Source organism: Jatropha curcas, chromosome 10, assembly GCF_041381405.1.
Source record: "Jatropha curcas cultivar XTBG-Jc1 chromosome 10, XTBG_Jcur_1.0, whole genome shotgun sequence".
Classification (NCBI taxonomy): domain Eukaryota; kingdom Viridiplantae; phylum Streptophyta; class Magnoliopsida; order Malpighiales; family Euphorbiaceae; genus Jatropha; species Jatropha curcas.
Window position 1 is genome coordinate 6,939,524 of NC_143160.1, and position 15,746 is coordinate 6,955,269.

At 29.9% G+C, this 15,746-nt stretch overlaps 2 protein-coding genes across 3 annotated transcripts; both read left to right on the plus strand.

Annotated features, from left to right (window-relative positions):
- Positions 1 to 2,029: 2,029 nt before the first annotated feature.
- Positions 2,030 to 5,842, plus strand: LOC105640640 (furry). Of its 2 annotated transcripts, none has more exons than XM_089715692.1 (2): positions 2,030 to 2,560; positions 3,135 to 3,563. In XM_089715692.1, the coding sequence occupies exon 1, from the start codon at positions 2,163 to 2,165 to the stop codon at positions 2,553 to 2,555; it is 393 nt and encodes a 130-aa protein (XP_089571818.1). In that variant the 5' UTR covers positions 2,030 to 2,162; the 3' UTR covers positions 2,556 to 2,560; positions 3,135 to 3,563. The 2 variants fall into 2 exon arrangements, with proteins under 2 accessions (XP_089571818.1, XP_020537603.1); XM_020681944.3 differs by lacking the exon at positions 3,135 to 3,563 and adding an exon at positions 5,566 to 5,842 and having other exon boundaries at positions 2,034 to 2,560.
- Positions 5,843 to 13,528: 7,686 nt separating this feature from the next.
- Positions 13,529 to 15,491, plus strand: LOC105640641 (transcription factor TCP5). The gene is made up of 2 exons (XM_012225007.4): positions 13,529 to 13,746; positions 14,114 to 15,491. The coding sequence occupies exon 2, from the start codon at positions 14,164 to 14,166 to the stop codon at positions 15,196 to 15,198; it is 1,035 nt and encodes a 344-aa protein (XP_012080397.1). The 5' UTR covers positions 13,529 to 13,746; positions 14,114 to 14,163; the 3' UTR covers positions 15,199 to 15,491.
- Positions 15,492 to 15,746: the final 255 nt, after the last annotated feature.

A 15,746-nucleotide genomic window follows, 5' to 3' on the forward strand; every position in this document is an offset into this window, starting at 1 on the left:
TCTTATGATAGTTGAGATCAAATATGTTATTTTTTTTCGAATTATTTATTTATATAATGATTAGATTTAATATAATTTTTTATAATAAGTAATTATTTATGTGGAAGCAACAGGTTGATAAAAATATTAAATTTTTTTGTACTAAATTAACATATTTTAAAAATCTATTCTAAAAAAACATATTTTTAAAATCTAATTTGCAAATATTAGTAAATCATAATCAAATGTGATATAATATAATATATTTTATGATGTAATATTATGATAAAAATATATTTAATTATATTATATTATATTTATTATGACTTTCCAAATATAGATTTGTTTTTTCGTACCATTTATGTAAAAGTAATCAAAGATTATTTCCGTTTTTAGGGATATTTATTTATTTACTTAAGATTTAAGGATATTTATTTAGAATTATATGAAGATTAAATTAATTTTATGAGCTTTATTTAATAATGTTGGAGTTGTCTCTAGAACCAAAAGATTTGGATTTAAACCCCTCGATCATAATGAAATTGAAAAAAAAAAGTTGAGGAAAAATAATTATTTAACTACATGTTTTGTCATAATAATTGCAATTTTATTTTTATTTATAAAATATATTAATTAGTCATGGAGGTTTATTAAGCCATTTACAACAAAAATGTATTTTATTGTATTAATTACATTTATTAAGATTTACCAAACATAGATTAAAATTTTCTTTTGGCAATTTATTCAAAAACTAGTTTTTGAGAATGTGCAATATATGTTTTTTATACTCAAAATATACTTTTTTTTATTTATTTATAAGAATAATCAAATCCCTCTTATTCAAAAATATGTAAGAACCCTATAAATAGAAGCATTAAATGGGGAAAAAACTATGATCGTGAATTAAATTAAATTCTTAAAAACTACTATTAAACTTGTATTAATTTAAAATTAATTTATAAAAATTAATTAGCAAATTATAAGTAAAATAATTAATAAATCCACTTTCTTGAAAAATAATGGGAGAGTACGATTAAAAAGTCGTCTGACTAGTGAAATTTAAATATTTCACTTATTTATTAAATTTATTTATTAAATTGTTAAAAAATAGGCCAAAATCCATGAAATGACCAAGTTCCATCATGACTTCATTCATCATTTTGGAATAGCTCAATACCATCAATATTTTTCTTTCAATTATAGAATTTAGATTGCTTAATTTTATTTTAAAAATATTATTTAATTCATTGATTTTGTTTTTTTTTTTTTTTAACTAAATGATGGATTATCAAATTTCATCAATATCACAATATATGGATTTATATTTTTTAGATTTCATATTTCATCGATTCAAATGAGCAACCAGAATTAATTCTATTGACAAATGCATTCTAACAATAAATAGCTTGCAATGAAATTCATTTCTTATTCTATTAATAATTTTTATTTAAATTCTCATAATATTTTTCCCTAATCTCCCAATACGAGAAAAAGCATCTACTTTCAATTTAGTCTAATACCTATCTTATACTGCATGAAGTTGAGAATAATGTTATGGATTTCTCTTATTGATATTACTAAAATTGCAATGAGATATACAAAATTAAGATTTCCTTTTAATAACATTAATTTTTTTACCGGAGAGTGAAGATTCGAACTTAGATCTATTATGAAATTTTATCATTAGACTATGTCATGATGTGTAATAACACGTGATTTTGATTTAAAGGTATTGGAAAATAAGGTTAAATATATAATTTATAAAAATATATTTTTCATGAAAATTGTTATTTTAAACATACTAGTTTTATTAAAATTATTTTTTAATAAAAAATTAATTTTATAAAATTTAAATTAGTTCTTCATAAATTAAAATTTCAAGGATATGAAAAAAAAAAATATTGAGAAGGAATATAATGTCATAAAGAGCTAAAATAAGGGTCAAGGGTTAAATGAATATTTAATAAACATGGATACTATAGAAGCAAATATATAATAAACACATGCTAGTAATGAAAATTTTATTTTTTCTCATCCCTTAATTTCTTATATTTGTCTCAAATCGTAAATCGGACCCAAAAATCGACCTTTGTTTCTGAGATTAATCCCATTTAATTGATTCGCACTTTTCCATACTCAATCAACAGCTCCTCCAAAGCAAGCGCGCTCTGTCTCACCCTGAGATGGCGAAACCCACCACCGCCGCTGCTTCATCTCTCCTTCAAACCCTAAAACGCTTCATCAAGAAACCCTGGGAGATAACTGGCCCATGCGCCGATCCGGAATACCGATCCGCCATTCCCAGCCCTCTTGAGTACCGTGTCCACTGCCCCGCCACCCCTAAGATCAAGCCCATCGTGCCCACATCCGACCCGGAAACTGTCTACGATATCAAGTACTACACTCGCGATCAGCGCCGAAACCGTCCCCCAATTAAACGCACCATTTTGAAGAAGGCCGATGTGGAGAAGATGATGAAGGAGACGACTTTCGATGTCGCCAATTTCCCTCCTGTTTATTTGACTGCGACAGTCGAGGAGGATTATAATGCGAGAGGAGGCGGTTACCAGAAATGAAATGGGTTAGTTTTGCATGATCGATTTTAATTAATTATAGTTGCGTTCTGTTTTGGTTTATCAATTTTGAAGTTTTGTGGTTTAATGGAAGAAATGGGTCCGCATGGTAGTTAATTAATTTGCGATTCTCTTCAGCTTTCAATCTTAGGATTTGGCGTTCAGCTGTTGTGTTTATGTGCATTCTCGTGGTTAAGATCGTACATCATTGCCCTTTTTGTTATGTTTGTTGATCGAAGGTGTTAAGGCCAGCATTGGCATTTTCAATATCAGTCATTTAGAGTTTGACCAATCCTGTCAGAATTTTGATTAATATTGGATATTCTTAATGATATTGTTGGGATTTTAAAGTTTCAATGGTTAGGTTAACAGCTGTGCTAAATGATTGCTCAAATTACCAGGAATACACATACGTGATGTTGCTTGTGCATCTGCAGAACTGTACAGAATACATGAACTTCTTATGGTGCTTATCGAAATTTAAAGTAGAAAGTGCTTCTTGTTGCATTTTGTAGTCAATAACATGGCTAAGCTTGTGGCAGCATTTATTAAGGTTAATTGTTTGTGCGATTGATTTTACAGGGAGATAGTCTATAGACAAGTGCTTGAGACCCATTGCACAGCATCTTAGCAGCATAGGATTATGATATTTGTTTCTCAATCTGTTCTCATAGAGGCAGTCACGATTCGTTTCTTTTGATTGGAGTGAAAGCTGGAGATGGATTTTTGCATAAATGATGCATTCTCACAACATGGTGTACCTAATAAAATTACAGTTTTCATAACGGAAGCGTATATCATCCTTTTAATCCTACGGATCATGTGATAGTGCTGTGAATCCTTGTGGGCATAAATTGCAGAAGCTTGGGAAATCAGTGCATTAATCAGATAATCAGAATTGTATAATTTTGATCGTTGGAATTTTGAAGTTACCATTATACTGTTGGAAACATGGTTTTATGGTTTCAGAAAAGATTCTATTCAATTTCTCTAATTTTATTTTTCCCTTAATTATTATTCAGCTTGTTTGAGGTCAGCTGCCGCTATCACTTGATTTGTTTTTCTTGTCTTTAGTCTTAAGCTTATCAGCAGGTACTAATTTAAGGGCTTTGTAGTGTAGGTATTTGGTTATGAATATTTTGTCTTCAGTTTTGCATTTGTTGTTTTCTAATGATGCTTTTTTATTTTCACCTTTGGACTTCATTCTATTTCGGCTCAAGTTTGCACATCTTACCTGGAAAATTTTTTGTGATAACTCTTTGCAAGATGTGGTGCAACTGATAGTTGAGTAGGAAATTTTTTGCATAACTCACATATTTTTGTGTTTGAATATCAGTTATATCATAATATTCCTCCTAAATATCTCAGCAGTGACGCTATTATTAAAGTCCTTCAATATTTAGAACTAAATCAACCTTGCTTATTCTCCAACTTCCCTTCATTACTTAGAACTAAATCAACCTTGCTTATTCTCCAACTTAAATGAGGTGTATTTTTAAACTTTTGTTTTTGATAAAAAACTAATTGTGGTATAGCACGTTAAGGTTTTGGCCCTATCATTTCATGGTATGAGTAGAACTGTACTCCCATATATTGCCTTGAACTATTCCTTAATCCTTGTTATTTTGTTTCTAAAACTTGGTTTAAGTAGGCATTTCTGATTTGCAGGTTCCTGTGCCATTGTTATTTGATTTCAGGAACTTGGTTAAATAGGCTGTACAAATTCACTTAAGGGAAAAATTGATAGGGATCCTTTTTAGTCATTTACAAATTTGCCTTTTTAAAAGCAATTGAAGGCAGTATGTTAATGTACTCCACATTATCCAAACTTCCATTAAGTATTCTAATATTTCATCTAGTTATTTTGTTTAAGCATTTGTGTGTAATGCACAATCCATGGATCATTGGCTAAATATTTGTTTTTGATTTGGCCAATTTGAATGTGCTGCAAAGCATGCCAGTGAAATGAGCAGTTTTGATGGTCGAATAATGCCTTTAAGAAATAAAGAGAAACAGACAGAGAAGTTGTTTTGTTTTTATTTTAATCTTTTTATTTTAGATCACTAAATTTGTAATTTTAATTGGCATGTGCTGAGTTTTTGCTTGATTTTGATTTACTTTACTTGCTTAATAATAAACTAATGCAAACCGAGTGGAATGGAAGAAACGAAACTATGTTGCCTACCCCAACTAACTCAGGATTAAGGTTTAGCTGTTGTTGATCAGTAGTATAAAAACATTCAAATTTTGAAGGGTTTATTTCAAGTTGGCCAATTGTTATTTAGAGCTAGAATAGATTACGCTTCCTCTGTCGATACCCATTTAGGATCCAGTCACTGAAAGAACTTCCCACCTTTACCATTCTATCTGTGTGTATGTCCCTATCATCGGGGGTAAAGGCCATGCTATTTGTATAGTGTAGCAAACCATGTTGGAACTCCGTTTGACCCTGGGGTCATGGTGACTGTTTATTGTGATTGCAAGCATTTCCTCTACTTCCTGGCAGATATGGTATTATGTCATTCGGCTGGTAATCTTTTGTTTCGTTTCATCTGTGGTTTTTGTTTTATTTTTTACAAGACGACACTCTTCTACTGGTTATGTTATGGCAGGGTAATTTTGATTGTCTATGGAGTAGGTTGTTGAACTTGAATGCACTTTAAGTCTTTAGTGAAGGTGTAGTGTCAGAAAATCCTGCTGCTGAACTTTTAGCATATCAGTTTTGGTGATGTTATGGCAGCATGGATGTACCTTTACATTGCAGTTTGTTACCTATGTGAAACAATTGGATGTATAGCTGTATTTTCTTGGACTGGTTAATTATTTATTTTAATTTAGTAAACTCATGTTGGTCATCCCATTTGGGCTTTTTACTTATACTTGCATTCCAAAAAATTTTCAGAGAACAATGACATGAAAAACTTAATGAAGACGCCACAATCTATGAATATTATGAGATTTTTGGGTTCAAGCTATAATTACTGATACTGAAAACCTTTTGGTTTCTTACCAGGTCTTGTTGGACTGTGGCAAAATCTGTATGCTTCGCCCTTTTGTTAATCTTTTCTGTCTACTGTAGAGGTGCAGATCGTTTTAGCTTAATGTTAATCATTTTGTTCTGCTGCACTTGAAAGACTCGCTGGCAATTAACGTCAATAAGAGTAGTTGTCTGCAATTACATCTCATTTATTTTCTTCAGAATTGTTGATGTATGTGTATAAAACCCAAATGCAACTGCAGTTGGAATGGATGATTCCAGTGATATCTGAAACATCATTTGATTTTTGATTTGTCTGGTGAAATTTCCTTTTTATTCCATTTCAAATTTTATGTCAACTGCAATTCCAGAAGCTGATGTGATTGGATTTGGTTTTAGCCCCAAAAAATTGACTTTAACCGGGCTGGAGCTGTTTAGTAGTGTTCTTTGCCACTGTGGCAATATGGCTTTGTTTGGTGAGCTGTAATGAAATGCAATTACACTTGTGTAATTGGGCTATTACATTGAGAGAGATAATTGGGCTCGTTCTGAGTTGGCCCAGCCCAGGCTTTAAAGAGATTTTGTCTTATCCCAAGCTAATAAGATAGTATGTTGTATGCATACATTGTCTAATTGCAATTAGCCGTCCTAATAAGCATATTAGCCATAGATTTTAAAAAATAAGATAGGTTGCAGGCTGCAACTCGCCTGCATGACACCGGAATAGCTGGTAATGGCTGGTTAGCCATACAGCGGTGAAATCGCTGGTTAGGCCTTGTGCGATCAAACCCTAATTAACACAATTTTGAGTGCGGATAGCTAGATTAGGCTTCGTCAGACCTAGTTTTCACAATTAGGGATGGGATGCCAACGTTGGTACTTGTTTTAAAGAATAATTAGCAAAAAGAAAATGGTACTAATATTGATTTTATGTTCAACTTCCTCTTTTGATACATCATGCAATTTTAATTGGAAGAAGACTTTGTATAATTCTTTTGACGGTCGAATTGATAAGTTGAAAATCCTTGTTTCTCCATTAATCCATTCCTAGAAATCCTTAACAATATTCTTGATTGTTTCAGGTTAGTGAGAGGGAGAGAGCCATTGAGATCTTCCGAGAGGGGATTTAATTTTGTATGCAAAACTGACTTTTTAATAATAATTGAGAAAGATAAACTTTGACATTACCTGCAAGTTTAAGGTTTCAAAATATGGAGTTGTTATTGTCAGGTTTTAGCAGAATAACACCTGTGGTCTAAGTGTCGAGATACACAAGCTAAGGGAATTTTTTTTTTTTTTTTTAAATTCACTATTATTAATAATTAATAGGATAAAATTTACCAAAGACAAATACAGGGGTTAAAATTAAAACCCTCAAAAGGCTCAAAACCTAGTCAATGGAGTAAATTGAAGGCAAAGCAATTGTACCCAGAAAAAAGACAGTAGATGATATTAGAATGTCTGCTAAAACTTGCCAGACAGTGAAAACCAAGTGTAGATCCTTCTTAATAATTTTTCTTAATTTTCACAATTCATAACTTTATATTATAAATAAATAAAAGATGAGCTCTAGATGTGCAGTCTGGACCATAATTGAATACATCATGTCTTAAAAAGTCATAAGGACCATAAATACAATCTTTACTTTTAAATTGTGCAGACACAAAATGTGTACCGATCATTATTAAATAGATGAGATAGCTTTCATTTTTATTTTGAATATTTCAATTTCACAAAAATAAAACTTAAATTAACCCTTTGGGAGTTTGTTTCTCGAGGTCCCTAAGCAAGTAATTGCATCACCATAAAGTCTTGCTGTACAAATTTCTCAGAGTTTCAACTATTTTATAGGATATACTATATATCCTCTGAAAAAGCTTCCTCCAATTATAATTTCGTGTAGAAATTTATGGCTGTTTTTCTCTATAAATGTATAAATATTTTTTCTACCGTTGAATTTCTAAGTCTAGGAAGTAACTTTATTACTTTGAAAGGTAAATTAAATTACTGTGAACCTATAATTATTAATACTGCAAAGTTGGTCGTTTTGAAGACGTCAAGGTTTGGTTTGCCGTAGCTAAAAATATATAATTGGACCACTATCAGGTACTCCTCATCAACACCTTCAGTGCCTCTGGTTTCTGAACTTCTTTTTAAACTATTTTTAGTCATATATCTTCACAATCTTTACTTTGGTTTTTCAGGTTGATTGGTTTGGTTCGCTTTATAATTTTAAGTAATTTCAATTTTGATTTTTGTTCAGATTGAGAAAATAAGCTTTTACAAAATTTAGTTTTGGTTCGCTCTAAAAAAGATTCATTTTCGGCTTTGAACTGAATTAATTGATTATGTATTATGCTCGCATTGGGTCATAAAACGCTCTCAGCAAATATTTACGCCAATTACTCAAAATTTATTTTCTTTTTAACTATTCGGTATCGAAAAGCCTGTTAGTTTGACTAATCAAAATTCGCGTTAGACAAGCCTACAATGAGAGCAAAACGCTATCTTTTAATTGTTTAAAAGAACTTTGTATCTAAGCTCAAACTCAAGACTTATGACAAGGCAAAAATTATTTCTACCATTCTATCTTCTTAGAAGGAGTTGACCATTCTTTAACTTTAATATATTAGAAAAAGAAAAATGTCGGCACGAGCACGCGTTTTGATGCATGTAGAGTGGCGCGTGAGGGAGGGGGTTGGTATTGTGATGGTCACAACTTCAACTTTGTCTGGTACGTACCTTTTGTATTATTAAGAACAGCACGAGCATTTATCTTTGCTTTGATCACGTCTACATTTCTAGGGTTTGGCGCTCACATTTTCATGGCATAATAATAGAGTAATAACTCCATAATCAGAGAAAAAAAAAAAAAAACATAAGAAATGAAGAAGAAAGAAACTGATCATTTTTGGCTTAGATGATTTAATATTTTTGATATTAACTTTTTAATGAAATATATTATAATATAATTAAAAATGTATCTATATAAGTGTTTTCTTACTCTGGGAAAAAAATTAGATAAAATAAAAAAATTCCATAACACGAGAATTATAAGTTTAAATTTCTGATTTTGCAAGTAATAAAATTCTCCAAAAAATGCAGTCAATTTCCATTGATTTAATCGTATTTTATTGTTAAATGCATTTTTAATATTAATATTACATTGTAAATGGAATTTATTATATTGTATTCCACTATTAAATATAATTTATCTAAGATAGCTTAATTTAGTGGTTGAAGCGTATTAGATCTTAGTCTGGTGATCACGAGATTGAGTCTTTGAGTTAACATATTGGGAAACACATTTAATTTTATTATTTTTCATTTTGAAAGGAATTAGACTCTCATGTAATCGTTAAACGAAGAATATCATAATAGTATTACACTCTATTATATGAATTCGCCTGTATTCCCCATCCTAACAGACAGTGAGAATGTGAATATTTCTCTTGCATGCAATTAGTAGTAGAAATTTGTCATGATGTTGATAGTTCATATCAGAATTAATAGTATGCTTTCAGATTGTATTTCAAAAAAACGTTTTTTGAAGCCATATGTTTTCATTACAATCCTTTTTTTTTTTTTAAATGTTTTTATTACAACATTAACAAAAAAAAAAAAAAAAAAAAAACCAAGTTACTGCTATTGGTTTGGCAATTCGTGCTCGAGTACCGAATGTACGTTGTAATGAAATAAATTAATATTTGATTTTATCCATAAATCAAATTCATATTTGATTTTTATGATAATATGAACAGAGATTTATCATCATGACTTGAAATCCTGTGGTTAGATTAGTACTTGAATGATAGAAAAATCTGTCTTAATAAACGTAAGCTAATGTTAACAGTAAATATGAAAATAAATAACATTTAATAAATACGAATAAAATTAAAAAAAATAATAATATGGTTTCAAAATTTTAAAGGAACACTCAAAATCAAATTAACGAGTAATAGTACATTTCAGGTAAAAGCCTCGAAAGAAGTGCTGTATAGAAATTCTAATTTTATAAATTAATTTAATTTAATTTTATTATTGGACAGTGTTATCTGTAGTTATTTATTGTTGAGTCATTTTCATCAGTAATATAGAGTGGCAGTCATGCAAGTCAGAGTTTATAAATTTATTGTCTCCACATTATATTTTTATTTTTCATCTTTATTTCTGAAATGTGTTTTTTTTTTTAAATTATTTTTATTTTTTTTATAAAAAGAGGATGTTTTTTATTCATCTACATTTCTTTATCTCTAAAATGATATATTAATTAACTTTAATATATATTATTCTTTTTATATGTTTTTCTTTTTAAACTTAATACAAGTTATAAAAAGTGAAACATATATTTATCATCTTTATTAGTAATTAATTATTTGGATTTTTTTAACAATAATTTTTTAAAAATAAGTTTACATTTACCGTGTAGAATTAGACAAAATCCGCACGTGTGGATCCAAAAACTAGTTACGTATACTGGATTCTTGAACACTTGCTGTTGAAAGAATCCTACAGGCTGATAATACTAGGTAAATAATTAAGAACTAATACATCAACTCTACCTAATCTAAATAATTTTTTTTTAATTTTATCAATATAATTCGGAAAAAACTTAATAAAACCGCTAAAACTGAGCCGATAGGCTTCGTTATTCTCCCAAAAAAACTTAATTCTATTAATATAGGTAATGGGTTAGACTAAGGCAGTGTGCTACATAGGAATTGTTTGGTTTGGTACTTTGGTTTAAATCATCCTTGTACAGTATTATAATTATTTGAATTTTGAAGTTACGTTTGATATATGCCATGTGTTCGGCAATGGCTATTTTTTATCGTATTTGGTAATATTGTATTTGAATTAGCTTTTAATTATTAAGATAACACTTTATAAAAGCATTTTATGAATAATTATTCAAACAATTAATAGTTGAACGTTACTAAAATAGCTAATTTAAAACTAATCTAGTTTTAAAAAAGTCCTGACTGTGTTTTTTTGTAAATATTGTAGATGTTATAATGCAATTCAGAGTCCTGGTCTTACAGATTAATTTAAATTAGCTTTCAATAGGTTTAATCGTATATCTTTACGCATAAGAGATTAATTACTTTTGATGCCATGATGCTTTCTATATCAATATTATCTATTTATATTTTTGTTTTCATAAGAGTATTCTTATACTTTATTATTTATGAAAGAGACTAATCTCATTTTTCGTGGTTATAACACTTCTCATAAGTATTTTTCTGCTGTTAAAATTGTGATTTACAAAGTAAAAGGAGCATTCAATTTCATTATCCTGGTCCATATATATTGCGGCAGACTGAGAACCCTAGCCAGCTTAAATCTCTTCAATTGCTAATTTAATTATTTATGATCTTTTAGAATTGGATATATTCCTTTATAATTGCAGCCTGTAGAAGCAACAGTGCTTGTCTTGGATTTAGGGACCATTTTTTCTTCTTTTTTTCTTCCAATTTATGGTGGGAATCAGAACAGTCAAAAACCTTTTCTCGTGATGCCCACCATTTTTCATATTCTGCCGTTGCTCATATACAGCAACACTTACAGATAATTCCAAACAAAAAAGAAAAGAAAACCCTAAATTTAATACAGAAAAAGACAATCCATTCTTTATATAAGTTCATCAAAAGTAATTAATGAAAAAAACTTGTTATCCCTTTCTTTAAAGGAGATTCGGTTTCTGCATGTAAAAGAAGCCTTCATTTGGTACAGGTTCTTAGGGTTCTTGGTTCTTGTCTGAATAATAAAAATGCAGGATTTTGGTTTATTAATTTTTGAGGGTTAAAAGGGGTTTCAGTCCTGTTTTAGGGTTTTAACTTATTTTGATGAGATGGGGATATAAAGTAGATTTCAGCTTTTGACTGTTGCAACTGCAACTGCAACTGCAGCTACGTACAGTCTATTAGACCTCAATTATTTTTTAGGAAGATTCCATTTCTAGATTATTAAGGTAAATTTTAAACAAATACCTCTCTTTCTCTCCAATGTGTACACTCGCAAATAAGTAAGTTCAATTGAACTAATTAGGGTTTCTTTTTTCTTTTTTTTTTTTTGAAAGGATTAATTAGGGTTTCTTGTTTCCCTCTGATGCTTGATCAATCTGTCATTATTCTAATAAATTAAAATTAGGGTTTTCTCTTTCATTTTATTTATTTGCTAATCTTTTTTTTTTTGGTTATATCTTGTTTGCACCAGATTCAACACTGTAGAATGAACGCTGCTTTGGAGCCTGACGATTTTATTTCTCTAGTCTCTAGAATTAAAACTAGGGTTTTCTTTCTCATTTTTTCATCAAAAAATGAACATAACTTATTCCACAGTTAGCAAACTGAGGTCTTGTTTAACCACAACAACTTTTAATGTAACGTTTATTCATAATGTTAATGGGAATAGTATGTTGTGAAAGATTACTATCTTTGGCGTTATTCAATAATAATTTTTCATATAATTTTTAGTGTTTTGATTAGTCAAAAATACTAGTTATATTATTTAAAGTATTCGAAAACGTAGCGTTTGAACTACTATTCATAGTTCAAAAGAGCAAATCACGTAATGTTGCTTCCTTCAATGTTTGATGAAAAACTAGCTAAATAACGAGAACTACTATGACAACTAATAACCACTAAAACAGTTAATTTTATCAAATAGCCGATACTTACTACTAATGCTAACAACTAATGTGCCTGCCATGGCCTAATTAATACATTCACAGTAATGGAAGACATTATACAGAAACTTAATTACTCTCTTCTGATCTGATGATTTAAGTCAAAAGAACAACTAATTAAGAACCATATTTAGCATTATAATTAAAAAAATAATTAATTAAAAAGAAAAAAAAATGTTGATCTGCTTCTTCTCCTTGGTTTATATTTTAGGTTCAACAATTCTGCTGCGCAAATCTCACTGCCATAAGTATGTGTGAAAGTGGTCCTTAATACTACTATCTCTAGATGCTTTAAAGAACCTACTTTGGTCCCTCATCTACAATTATATACATATCGATATCTCTATCTATCATCTATTTCAATTTATCAAACAATCTTCTAAGCCACATAATTAATACAATTATCAATTTGCTAATGAGATGGTGGTTTGATTGGTCTTTTCACTTATATAAGGAGTGAGAGGTCTCGAGTTCGAGTTCTCTGACTACAATTTGGTGAATCAAGCAGATATAAAAGCATCAATTTTGCCTAATAAACTAGATCAATGAAATTAATCTTATTTTGCTCGTAATCTCTTTTATTAATTCGACTATCAATCAAAATCTGAACTTGAAAATTTTTAATTCTGGAGACAATTATAGTACTTTTCTTTACTTAATTAATCTTTTTTACTTGGTATTTTTCTTCTAATTTCTTTTATTAGTTCGACTATCATTCAAGATTTAAACGGGATTTTTTAATTTTGGATATCATTATGGTATCATTAACTTTAATTAGCTATAAGAGCTCAATATTATCTATTTCTTTTTATTACTCGAAGATCATTTTACTTAAACTTAACAATAACTTAAATTCCAAAATTGGATATAATAATAATAATAATAATAATAATAATAATAATATTATTAGGTATGTACACATTGTCCAACAATAAGAAGATAATTAGCTTTTTATTCCTCAAGGCATGCATTATAAAGGTAGATGTCGATAAAGCATAAGCCCTCTTTTTTTTAATATGTATTGGATGGTCCCCTTTGGAAAAATTAGCAATCTATTGAAAAAAAAAAAAAAATTAAATTAAGAAATGTAAACTACAAGGAAAGACCAACCATACTTCATTATTATTAAGGCAGGTGATTGATCAGTATGTGGTATGTAAAAAAGAATAAAATTATTGTTTAACTCGTTTAGCTAGTAGACGTGTCAATAGAGACTGACAACACATGGTCGTGTACGCGCCATATCTTTGTTTTTTTTTTTTTGTTTTTTTCTTTCATTTTTATCTTATGAGGTTAAATTCTGACATCTTTGAATTATGATTTTTTTTCTGAAATTTCAAATTGGAATTACTTGAAAAGGATTAAATTATTCTTCATTCTCAAACAATATATATCATTTAAATTGAAGACTAAAACATAAGTAGGACTTTCAAGAGGCTAATGCCTTTTCTAGCGACTACTGCTGTTCTTCTTCCTCAGCTAACCTAAACGCTCAAGAAGCAAAATTCATCATTTCCAAGAATCCAACGGTTAGTCTTCTTTCTCATTTCCAAGTTAAAGTTATCTATATGCTTATCATATGATATGTTCTTCTTTTTTATTTTTTAATTATTCTTGAGTTTTAACTTCATGAGTCAGATTAATTGTTTTTTTTAGAAAATCTGGATTCGGCTTAACCCTAGATTCAACTTTCATAATTCTTTGTCTGAGTTTGAGTTCGAATTCGAGTAACATATGCTATAAAAAACCTAAAGAATTCCTTAAAGCAATCTGACTTTATAAATCTTGAAGAAAATACAAAGAAAATTTTCTTTATTATACCAGTTAACTAGGTTCTAAAAGAAAATTGCATGGAATTACAGAAACCAAACCAATTTGATGTAATTGTTACTACAGGTTCAGTGCAGACCTTGCAACTCAATAATGGTAGAAGCACTCATTAGAAGATGACTACAAAGCAAGAAGGAGATGGCAATGAGAACAAATTCCCAAACGCAGCAGCATCCAGTTCAAGAGAATGGTCAGCATTTAGGAATCCGAGAATTGTACGGGTTTCGCGTTCTTTTGGAGGAAAAGATAGGCATAGCAAAGTTTGCACAATAAGAGGATTAAGAGACAGAAGAATTCGGCTTTCTGTACCAACAGCAATTCAACTGTATGATCTACAAGATAGGCTCGGGTTGAGCCAACCCAGCAAGGTAATTGACTGGTTAATTGATGCTACTAAAAATGATATTGATAAACTTCCTCCTCTTCATTTGCCTCAAGGATTTGGTTATCAATTTCATCAACAAATGCTACTTTCTAATGGATCAACCAATAACAATAATAATGATAATCATGGCAATCAAGATCAAGATTCAACCGCAAAGTTCAAGTATTGGGAGGCTGAAGCTTCATTGAAAAATATTGCTCATCAAGAGAAAGGAAAGTGGATCAGAACTAATGATCAAGATGGTGGGTTTAATTGCAATTCAGCTCAAAACTTGTTTCCTTTAACAAGTAATCATTCTTCTTTACCCAATTTGCTAAGCAATCCTTTGCCTTACTATCATTGGGATGCTTCAAATTTATCTTTATCTCAATTTGGTCCTCATCATGGATTTCTTCCTCAATCTTCATCAGAAACTTCCCTAAATAGCAATACTAATAATAATCCTACGGTTCCATTGCCATCATCACTAGCTTTCTCTTCTAATAATGCTCCTACTTCTCATCAATTCTTTTTCTGTCCGCCCGCGACAATGTCTTCCCTATTTCCACAATATCCTCCTTATTCTATTACTCCATTGGAGAATGAATGGAGGGACATTAATCACTTCCAGTTATTAAACCCTTCTGGTTCACAACATATGGCTCTCCCTACTTCTCGCGGTATAAGCTCGCCAAAGAAGAACTTCTCATTGAATGTAAATCATGGGTTTGCTCATGCTTATAGTACTAATAATAATGAAAGGCAATCAGTTGATAAAGATTCATAATATCTTTCATATCGATATCGTTTCGTGTTTAATAAGTTCAAGTGATGTCTCTTTTGATTCGAATGCCTCATCATTTATATGCAATGATCAACTGGGGAGTACTCAAGATGCTTGTCGATCGATCACCATGAATTGTTTGCTTCTAATACAAGTAAGATACTGGATAATTCTCCTGTGTTGGCTTTTAATTTGTTTATATAGATAATTTTATCTGCAGACAGTTATGTCGATCAAGGTAAAGTTTGTAATTGCAATTTCAGATTTTCTAATTAATCAAGTTTCTTATACTTATATTACTAAATTGTATTATTAATACCATGTTTGATTATGCACATTGATTGTCATAATTTGGAGTATATGATGACCAATTAAGCTTCACTTTTTATCATAATCATCTACTTTTTACTTATTTCAGCAAGCTAGCTAACTAAAAATTATTTATTTTTTATGAATTTTCAGCCACGTATTTTTTTTTTTTTGCTTGATAAATTATTAAATATATATGGCGTACGACTTTCTTATTTAGATAGTAAATAGAAAAGAAATTT

Coding starts and splice junctions, on each gene's coding strand:
- LOC105640640 (XM_089715692.1), top strand. CDS start 2,163: ATGGCGAAACCCACCACCGCCGCTGCTTCATCTCTCCTTCAAACCCTA.
- LOC105640641 (XM_012225007.4), top strand. CDS start 14,164: ATGACTACAAAGCAAGAAGGAGATGGCAATGAGAACAAATTCCCAAAC.